General features: G+C 46.2%; 1 protein-coding gene across 2 annotated transcripts in view; it reads left to right on the top strand.

Moving 5' to 3' along the window:
• The window catches only part of lrp5 (low density lipoprotein receptor-related protein 5), a 90,967-nt gene that overhangs the window by 18,280 nt on the left and 61,518 nt on the right, over positions 1-11,169 (top strand). For both annotated transcript variants that reach the window (XM_063196972.1, XM_063196971.1), the window contains exons 4-6: positions 575-772; positions 5,520-5,716; positions 8,524-8,655. In XM_063196972.1, coding sequence (XP_063053042.1) covers positions 575-772; positions 5,520-5,716; positions 8,524-8,655 — 527 coding nt within the window. The remainder of the gene's footprint in view (positions 1-574; positions 773-5,519; positions 5,717-8,523; positions 8,656-11,169) is intronic.

Here is an 11,169-nt window from a genome sequence, read left to right as displayed (position 1 = left end):
AACATTTTCTGGGGGAGGACCCCCACACCCCCTTCCCACGACCTATTTAAAGGTGCTTGAAAACTAAAAATTTGGTGCTTGAAAAGTGCTTGAATTTGTTCATGAAAAAAGTGTGGGAACCCTGAGTGAGATAAATTATTGCAATTTGAAGTTGGGATGTCTTTGCCGTTGTTAATGGGACAACTTTCCTCTTTTTAACCGTGTGTGCACTGTGCACACAACTCTATCCTTCAGAAGCTTGTTTTGCTGTTTAGAGTGTTTGCACACCATGTAGGTCTTTTGACCAAAGCACTGTATCCAAAGATAAAAGCACTGTATCCAAAGATAAGTTCAAGAGCCTATTTTGATAAGAATAATGATGGACCCCCGAAAATCTATTCTTTTATCGGAATTATTGAATTGCTTGGGTGCATTTCTCGAAACCATAGTTGTTAACTATGTTAGCTACTTTGTTGTTTGCAATGCAATTTCCCATTGTCCTGTTATCAACTACCCAAGTTGCTAACAGGTTAGCAACTACGCTTTCGAGAAACAAACCCCTGAATTGCTCTCTCATCCTCTTCCTCCTCCTCAGGTACATGTACTGGACGGACTGGGGCGAGGAGCCACGCATCGAGAGGGCCGGCATGGACGGCAGCAACCGCAAGATCATCGTGGAGGTGGAGATCTACTGGCCAAACGGCCTCACCATCGACCTGGACGAGCAGAAGATCTACTGGGCCGACGCCAAGCTCAGCTTCATCCACCGCGCCAACCTGGACGGCTCAGCACGGTAAGAAATCTCTCTCTCTCAGCTCTGTCTCTCGTGGCTTAACGGTAGGGCACTCTTCTACTACGCGGCCGACCCGGGTTCGATTCCAGCCTGGGTTCTTTGCCGACCCTTCCCCGTCTCTCTCTCTCTCAAACTGTCCTGTCATTAATAAAGTCTAAAAGATTAAAAAAAAATAACTTAAAAATTAAACCTCTCTCTCTTTCTGTTGGTCTGTGTGTCTGTCTCTCTCTTTCAGTCTGTCTCTCTCCCTGTCACTCTTGCACAATCTCTTTCTCTCGCTGTCTCTTCCTCAGTCTTAATCAAGGGACAATCTGACAAGTCTGCCTTTCTCTTTTTCAACCACATTCTATCTCTCTATCGTTCTCTATGCTCTCACTCTTTCATTTCCTCTTTATTCTCTTGCTCTCTCCCTCTCCCTGCATCTCTCTCTCTCTCCCTCTCGCTTACTGAATTACAGAACCTTTTATTGCTCGGTCTCTTTTTGTTACCCTCCCTCTCTCTCTTTCTCTTTAAATCTGTCTGTCTGGAAAATCTCTCTCTCTTTCTCTCTCTCTCTCTCTCTCTCTCTCTCTCTCTCCCCCTATCACTTACTTGAATTACTCTTGTTCGCGTGCGCTGTGCACTCTCTCTCTCCAACTCTTTATCGTTTCCCACGTCTTCTCCAGCAATTAGTTTTCACCCCAAATGTCACTCACACTTAACATTAACAAACTCACTCTCATTTTCAGAGGGAAGGGGGGAGGTGAGTGGGGGAGAGGGGAGAGAGGGCAGAGTGTAGTGTAGGGCCCAGTCCCAAACCCAGAAAGAGAAGGAGAGAGGGAGAAAGAGAGAGCAAGGGCGGCTCCAATCCAAACACACGGGGCACGTACGCGAGGGCCCCTCCTCGGTCCCCAAAGAGCACCGCCTTGACTTCAGAAAGCGAGCCGCTCTCAAACTCGTAGTGACCTCCCTCCTCCTCTTACTCCACTACCACCACCTCCTCCTTCAACCCCCCATATAGCGTATAGCGCTGAAACCCGACCCGGCTTGGCATCGCAAGTCACGACTCACTCGGGCCTCCGGGGACGAGCAAGGGGTTGTTGCGTCTCTCCTCCTTTTGTGTACACGGAGGATTCTATAGCAAATTTTAATAAAGAAAGGTATGTTGCCCCCTTCAGTCAGAATTTACACCCGTGACGGATATCGTCATGGAAAATATATATATATAAACACATACTGTATGCTGTGTTTTTTTCTTCTTCTCGGCTCCTTTGGCTTTTGTGTTTTTGTGAGTCAAACCCGAACCTCAGCTCAGCTCTCTCTTCCCCCTCCTTCACCCCCCCCCTCTCAAACATTCACACACTGAGGTTGGAGAAGACGAATAGAACCAAAAGAAGGGAAGAGGAACAGAAAAAAACAAGGCTGTTCCGTTTTTGATTCTTCATTTAGTACAGGAATGTATACCGTTTTTTTGTTTTTTTTTTGCTTCTCATATGTTCTCAGGAGAATGAATGACACTGGTCAAAGGGTCAAGAAGTTCTGTTAAATATGATTGTTGGACAAACAAGTCGTCAATCATCTGTTGTGTTGTAACTGTCAAAAGCTTTGATAGCGTGAGCCGTATAGTTCTGCTAATGCTAATTGCTAAGTGTTTATGGAGCCAGTGCTACACACAAATGTTTGTCAGTTGTCAGGGGAACTGGCCTTACTGACCTGGGCGGAGGTAGCGCTTTTCACTGTCTTCTCTGTTAAGAGAGAAGAGGGTAGTACGTGTCCTCAAGTTGGTTCAAAGGAACATTTTTCATATCATATTTGTTTATTTTTAAAGTAAAAACAAATATTGACAACTTTTCTTCACCTCACAGGCCTTTTGTGCATGTCAAATTTCAAGACAGTGATAGATATATTTGTATCTTTTCCCACAAGGACCTACATTATGCCATTCTATGTGCGTAAATCACTTTGTAATCACATTGGTATCATTTGACAGTTAAGAGCAAAATTGCTAACCAGAAACGGGGCAATTTGATATTAGAGATCCTGTTTACAGCTCTTGAGCAGAGTACTTATTTTGTCTGTGCCGTAATTTACTCCCCCAAATACAGTTTTTTTCCCCATGGTACAGTCATGTGAACTGTCAGTAGAAATATGTTGCAATGCTTGTATTGGTTGTGCAACATTTTTTAACATCGGAGAGGCCAATGAAAACATTGGTCAGTGCAGCGTTGCCTTGGCTCAAGTCACAGACAGTACAATTTCCCCCCACGAAGTGGCCATGTCCACTTGAGGTTTGGGGGAATGTGGGCCTCCTCTGTAAGCGTTTACCTCCCCTTGTTATTATAAAACAAAAGAGGGCTTTTTCTGCCTTTCAAGTCCTCCCGTCCTGACACCTATGATTAATGATAAAGTTTTGTGTGTGTTTTCACTGGCTTCGAGATGCATACGTGTCTCGCGTCCAACTCCAGCAAAAATGGTTGACTCGTGCGTGCAAAAAAGTCTGGTTGCAATTATTTTTTTTTCCTGACTTTCGCTCTCTCTTTTTTGCTCGCTCTCTCTCTCTCTCTCTCTCTCTGTTCTTCACACGCTATTAAAAATTGGAGGGGGCGTACGGTACGAGCCCAGGTCCCTTCGTACACCGTTAAAAACGCATCCCTGGTGAACTGCGCGCTGCTCGGATGACTGATGGGCGCCCTGGTCGAATTGTGCTGTGTCAGGGTTCCAGAACCCACATTGCGCCGGTCCGATGTGCTTTGAAGACCCCCCCACCCCTCTTAAATACCCCCCAACCCTGTTTATTTACGACCACAGCAGCCTTGTATGTTTGTGTGTGTGTGCATGTTGCGTTGTCTGGCAAAAGGTTATTGCCCCGGCTGGGCTAGTTGGAGAGGGAGAAAGGAGAGAGGGGAGAGAGAGGGGAGGGAGCACAGCAGCAGCTCTTGCTGCAGCACACTGCAACTCACTTCAAGTTGTTCTTGTTCAAGTTGTTCAACTCACTTCAAGTTGTTCATGTCCTCCTCTTAATACAAACAATCCAGAGACAGAGCTGCTGGTGCTGAGAGTGAGGTGGAGAGAGAGAGAGAGAGAGAGAGAGAGAGAGAGAGAGAGAGAGAGAGAGAGAGAGAGAGAGAGAGAGAGAGGGGGGGGGGGTAACACTGGCTGCTGGTGCTGAGAGTGAGATAGAGAGAGAGAGGGGGGGGGGTAACACTGGCTGCTGGTGCTGAGGGTAAGGTGCAGGGGGAGAGAGCGAGAGAGAGAGACAGAGAGAGGGGTTAACACTGACTGAGGCCCGTTAACGACCCAAACAGATGCCGCTTCCCTCCCCTTGCCCGATGACAGCCTGATTTGTTTAATTTCCCCCCTTGGAACTCAATCTGAAAGACTTCCGATCTGGGGTTTGATTTCGCTGTAGCACTCCAGATGCCCCGAAGACTCCCCAAGTTCCCCCCGCCCCCTTTAACGTTCTACTGAGGCTGATTGTGTGCCGTCGTGGAGGTCAACGCACTAAGCACTAGGGGTGGTACGGTTCACAAAATTCACGGTTCGGTTCATATCACGGTGTCAAGGTCACGGTTTTCGGTTCTCTACGGTTCTTTTTTTTTAATTCATGATAAATGGTGCACTGGCTAATAGAATCTGACTTATCACTAAATATCCTACATATGGTTTGTATAGGCTTATAATGTGAAAATGGTGTGATTTTAATTGTGTCATCCTCTGATTTGGTCTTCTACGCTAATGTTTTAATCCGAGAGACTGGATAAGATACTCCTAGAATCTCTGTTTTACATATTTTTCTGGGCAGTACATGAATTGCGGTTTGCGATGGATTGCACGGTTCGGTTCGGTATGTGTGTGAATCGTACGGTTTCGGTTTTCGGTGCGGTTTGTGCCATCCCTACTAAGCACCATTCCTGCCAATACAAGAGGGCCAGGATACGAATACCAACTGAAAGTGAATGGAGATGGATGTTGTTTTTACAACATTAAACTTTGAAGTAGTTAAAGTGCTGGGAACGAAGACAATTAAGCCACCATCTTTGGTTGTTTTTTATTTCTTTCTTTTTTTCCTCTTTCTTTTTTTGTCTTTAGTTTTGTGCCTTGTAATGATAAACTACTGCCAGTGTTTCCAACAGTGTTTTATGGAGACATATCCCTCCTACTCAAACCACTACCATACGACTTGGGCTTCATATTAGGTGATGAAAGGTAAAGTGACATGTTTTCCAAAGACATGTCATTTGAACTAGGTAGAATGATTAAACCAAAGAAGACTGAAGAAATGCTTAAATCAAATAAGACTGAATGATATACTGTGTGTCTCAACCCTAATAATTCATGAAAAAATGCACCTTCACTCATTGCATTGATTGGATTGATTGGCCAGGAAACCTTGGTAGCTCCACTGTGATTTTTAGTCTCGCGCATGGGACTCTATCAGGCACTTTGGCAGTCAGTCCGTCTGAAACCAGTTTGCTTTTCGGAGTATCTGCATGCAACATACCGTTGGAAATTTGACCTTGTTAACTGTTTTTTTTCCAAATATATTTTTGGTCTTTGACACATTAATTATTTAGATATGACAGTTAGAGGGAGAAAGACAACAAGTTGGGGGAGAGAGATGGAGAAGGATCGGGAAAAGACCTCAGGCCGGAATCGAACCCGGGTTCCTGGCGTAATGGTACAGCACACTAGTCCACTGAGCCACGTCGTCCCCGCTTACTGTTGATGTGACAATTTTGTTGATTTTGCCTGATTTTTTTGTTTCCAGGGAGACGGTGGTGGAGGGCACCCTGACCCACCCCTTCGCCCTCACCCTGTCGGACGAGACGCTGTACTGGACGGACTGGCAGACGCGCTCCATCCACGCCTGCAACAAGCACACGGGGGACAAGCGGCGCGAGATCCTCAACGGCATCCACTCCCCCATGGACATCCAGGTCCTCGCCCAGCAGAGACAACCAAACTGTGAGTCTGCTGCTACACAGGGAATAGCTGAAAGGGAGGGGGGGCAAAGGGGTCGGTTATGCCGGGCCCAGGGAGATGGGTGGGGGGTTTGCAGAAGTGGGTGCTCATTATATCGCATGTATTTTTGGGGGCTTTATATGCCTTTATTGCTGACAGGACAGTGGAGGAGAGACAGGAAATGAGTGGGGAGAGAGAGATGGGGAAGGATCGGCAAATGCCCCCGGGGGCGGAATCGAACCCCGGTCGCCAGCGTAGTAACCCAGTGCCCTACCTCAGGGCCATTATGTTGCATGTATTGACTAAAGGGCCCTTTCAGATGACTTTGTCTTGGGCCCGGCTAAAGCTGTCAGCAGCCCTGCAGCTACTACTTTCCTATCCTCTTGAGAGTTAAGTTCACACACTCTTTTGAATTCTCTTTTATGGTAATGCTTTCTAGGGTTTATTTACTCATGTGACAGAATAAACTCAAGAATAAAACAAACTCAAGGAAGGAGAGAAATCATCAAAAGAGAATTCCAAGGAGTGTGTGAACTTTTTTTTTCACAGAAACTTTTTTGTTTGTCACCTGGGATATGAACAAAGTGTCCTTCCAAGTGGCCCATTCTGTCTTCTACCATAAGAGTAGTGTTGTTGGGGTGCCTGCTAATATACTGACACACACACACACACACACACACACACACACACACACACACACACACACACACACACACACACACACACACACACACACACACACACACACACACACACAAACACAGATTCAAACACACACACACACACACACACACACACACACACACACACACACACACACACACACACACACACACACACACACACACACACACACACACACACACACACACACACACAGCCATTGTTTGCAATGGGACTGGCTTCTCCTTCTCTGAACATGTGTGAAGACAGCGTCTGAAAAGGAGAAAAAAAGAGGGGGAAAGATAAGGAATCAGTCTGCAAATGGACTAATCGTAGTGATGATTAATCCACTTAAACATCTGCATGCACTTTCCATGCAGATCCGACCATAACCAAATGGAAAACGGGCTATCATGCTAGGCCATGAGAATCATGCTAGGCGATGAGAATCATGCTAGACGATGAGAATCATGCTAGGCCATGTCTCCAGAAATACAATATCATACCTGGTGGTAATGAACTGCGAAAGTGGCACAGTTCACCTTGGATTCCAAAAAAACTGTAGTTCCATAGACCTGATTAGAGCCATATCAACAGTGATGCGTTAATATTGGGTCTTTTCTTTTTTTGTAATTTGGTCTTAAATCAGCTACCGGTATATACTCAACTACATCATCTGATCACTTGTCACAGGCTAGTGTAGGATACTAGCACTTTAGCCAATCAGGAATGAAATACACATTTTACAATATGTATAATTCATGTTATTCTGTTCATTTGCTCTTCTTGGTGTGACCTCTCCGAAAGCCACTTGTGTGTCTCAGCTCTACATTTTGACAATGAATGTAGTTTTTTTTACGAGGATGTTATACAGATTTTAACCTGAATGGTGGCACTATTTGGTTTGCGCATAAGTCATACCAACTCATTATTCATGCCGAATGTGTCCATTTTCCGGGAATATTCTGGTTGCAGAATGCTGTTTCACTAGTTTTAGAATGCTGTTTCAGTGTTATATTCTGAAACATGTTTCAAACCGAACACTGACAAGATTCCATTTCAAGCCGGAAAAGTGTTACGGCAGTCAGTGACTCTGAAGATGACTGCACTAGGTAGACACAACATCTCAGAGAGGTGGCAACTGTGATGCACACTTTCACTTGAGGTTTACACATTTCCCATTTCTTCTCACTGCTAGTACATCATGTTCCTGTCTGCTTCTGCTCAACTTGTCTTTGGACATTTTAGTTCGCTTTAAAGAGATTCTGATTGACACTCACTTTTGTTCCCTTGAGAACCTGCATATGGGTGCAATTAACTTTTTTTCCTCTTTCACCTCCTCTCGGGCTGGCATAGGGCTGTGTCCTGTTCCTAATCAGACAATGTAGGGGCCCTGACACAACATCTGTGTGGGGGGAGGGACGCGGCTTTGGGTTAGCTGCTGCAGTGTGTGTGTGTGTGTGTGTGTAGGTTAGCTGCTGCAGTGTGTGTGTGTGTGTAGGTTAGCTGCTGCAGTGTGTGTGTGTGTCCGTGCGTGTGTCCGTACAGCAGCTAACCCAAATTATCGTGTGTGTGTGCGTGTGCGTGTGCGTGTGCGTGTGCGTGTGCGTGTGCGTGTGCGTGTGCGTGTGCGTGTGCGTGTGTGTGTGTGTGTGCGTGCGTGCGTGTGTGTGTGAGTGTGTGAGGGGTGGGGTAGGGTAGGTTGGTGGTTGGGGCTAGCCGGGTTTGTGTGAAGGCCATCTGTGTTCCCCAGTGTAGGGAGCAGCTGCATGCTCTAGCGCTGCCCTGCCTGCTATGGTTGGCAGAGCCCAAGCAGCGCGCGCTGGAAATGATTTGGGCGGAAACAAAATAGGCCACTGAGAAGTCAAGCTACTTTTAAAAATGACACCCTGAACTCTGATCAGCCTCATTGTTAATGTCTACAGGTTTTAAAAAATGTTTTATTTATAAACTAATGTCATGCTAAGTCGATATGCATGGAGCTATGCAAATGTCTGTGTTTTCTGCTAATAGCGTTAAACATTAAGTGCATTTACACCTCAGATTACGCTAAACTTAATGTGTCTTCTTCTTCTTCTTCTTCTTCTTCTTCTTCTTCTTCTTCTTCTTCTTCTTCTTCTTCCTTTCTCCTGTTTTGCCCCCTGCAGTTCAGACCCCGTGCCTTAACGGGAACGGCGGCTGCTCGCACCTCTGCCTGCTGTCCCCTGTGCAGCCTTTCTACAGCTGTGCCTGCCCCACAGGAGTCAAGCTGAAGGAGGACGGCAAGACGTGTAGACCAGGTACGGATGACTCAGTCACACTCACTCACTCACTCACTCACTCCTCTCTTGTAAGGCAATTTGTTCTCCCTTAACCCAAGGTGAAATGTCATATCCTTTTGATTTGAAGTGCTTTCGAGTTCTCCTCTGTCTCACCATTTGTTATCGGCATTTTTTTCTTCTTTTTGTTCATCCACACATTTTTGTGGTCGCTACGAAAGTGTGAGGGCCTGACAGGAAAAATAACTCAAATTCCACAGGTTAGAATCTTTTTTTCTTCTTCTTCTTCTTCAAAACCACAGCCGGCCACTCCACTTCTTGTAAATGCGATGCAGGGTCTGTGGCATACTGTGAAGCAAGGGAGGGAAAAACATACTCCGACATAACTTGCCACTCCCCATCTTTCAGAAAGTGATGGAGTCCTGGAGAATGCCCAAACTGCTACATGTGGCAACTGTAGCCTCATAATGCACCTCGTACCATCTGAGGCACACTGTAATAGTCATTGAAAGGCTAATTACCATAGTGTAAATCTACTATGACATAACACAGGGCCTTTAGTAATGGACAACGACTCCCTCATTGTCGTTCTAGTAACAACAAATGTATGACGCCGTGTTTTAACAGGTTAACTTACTTTTCCGGACATGTCCAAAGTTTAAGAAGGCATTTTACTAACTAAATGGATTACCCTGATCAAGGGAATTATTTCTTTCTTTACCTTCTCTTCGTAGTATATCACAAAGTGACGCTTCCAGAATGCCTGGGATGTGGTTTTTTTTCATGAATTCAGCTAAAATCGAGATTGTTGTGCGACTATTCCGAAAGCATGGGGTGTGTTGTGTGTTGTGTGGTTTTTGTTGTGTGGTTTGTGTTGTGTGTTGTGTTGTGTGTTGTGTGTTGTGTGGTTTTTGTTGTGTGGTTTGTGTTGTGTGTTGTGTTGTGTGTTGTGTGTTGTGTGGTTTGTGTTGCGTGGTGTGTGTTGTGTGGTTTGTGTTGTGTTGTGTTGTGTGCGCTTGTTGGGGGTGTTGTGTGGCAGCATTGGCATCCCATAGTAGGCCTGTGAACATTAGCATGCGCTTCTAAAGCAGGGTGGGGGGAGTCATGACAAGAGTGCACTAATCTTTGACAGATGGCTGGGCCTGTGCTCGGCGCCCCTCGTAAGAGCAATTCCTCCACCCACCCACCCACCCATCTCCGCAGCCACTCGCCGCTAATTTCAATTGCCGCAGTATGCACAAGGCAACATTAAAGCCCCACACTCACACCCCTGCCTCGCCTCGCGCCCCAGCACTAACTTCTCTTCTCTTCACACCCCTACACACACACACACACACACACACACACACACACACACACGCACACTCACACTCACACTCACACTCGGGGGGACACACAGATTCTTTCTCTCTCTCGCTCTCTATCTCTCTCTCTCTCTCTCTCTCTCTCTCTCTCTCTCTCTCTCTCTCTCTCTCTCTCTCACACACACACACACACACACACACACACACACACACACACACACACACACACACACACACACACACGCACACACCCTTCTCCTTGCATTTCTCCAGTAGTATTATTTGACCCTCCCCGTGCACTCCGAGCCAGATGCAGCCAAGGGCTCTGGTTGGTTTTAGGGGAAATGTGAAATGTGAGGCTGCCTTGTGTTAGGGCACCTTTATTTATTTGTTTGCTGTCTGTCACTCTACTTTCACCCCCTTAGTTGACAGACTACTCAACTCTAATTGTGTGTGTGTGTGTGTGTGTGTGTGTGTGTGTGTGTGTGTGTGTGTGTGTGTGTGTTTGCATGCTGCGTGTGTGTGTGTGTGTGTGTGTGTTTGCATGCTGCGTGTGTGTGTGTGTGTGTTGAAGGTGGGGTTAGTAACGTGTGTTTGGGGGGCAAGCCTAATCAGTTCAGTGCTAGAGATTTGTGTGTTTAGTCAACGTGGTCCAAACCCCATTGTGTGCGCCGCTGCGGAGGGAGGAGGAATGAGACTTGTGTGCTTGTTTGAGGTGCCCCTGGGTCTGTGTACATTCTCTCCATCTCTCGGCTCCAGACTTCTTCTTTCTTCGACAAGGGTCAGGGCTCCCCAAGGTTCTGCCTGACTCTGACGTGACACCCTTGTGACTCGCAAGACGAGATGAGACGCCCTCATATTACGTACCACATTTGCAGCAAGTGGTGCAGTCAAGACTAGGGCTGTAACGATATTGTATTGGATCGAGAACTTGCGAGAGTCACACAGAGTCACAATACTCTATCGTGATGCAAGAAGGCAGTATCGTGATACACCCTTTCAAAGTTCTGTTACCCTTCAGTCCCGAAAACAACCAAATGATATGATGTGATAGTGCTTCCAAGCTTCAAATGAGATACATTTTAGAAATCGTGTGGCGTATCGAATTGTAGGTCAAAAAACGTGATAAGACCCGAATAGTGAGTTGAGTGTATCGTTACAGCCCTAGTCAAGACCAATTGGGGGGTCGGGGCGAGCCTTTTTTAACTGTTGAAAAGTTTCTGATGAAAAA

This window comes from Engraulis encrasicolus, chromosome 4, assembly GCF_034702125.1.
Source record: "Engraulis encrasicolus isolate BLACKSEA-1 chromosome 4, IST_EnEncr_1.0, whole genome shotgun sequence".
In the NCBI taxonomy this organism is placed as follows: domain Eukaryota; kingdom Metazoa; phylum Chordata; class Actinopteri; order Clupeiformes; family Engraulidae; genus Engraulis; species Engraulis encrasicolus.
This window is presented reverse-complemented; position numbering and strand designations above follow the sequence as displayed.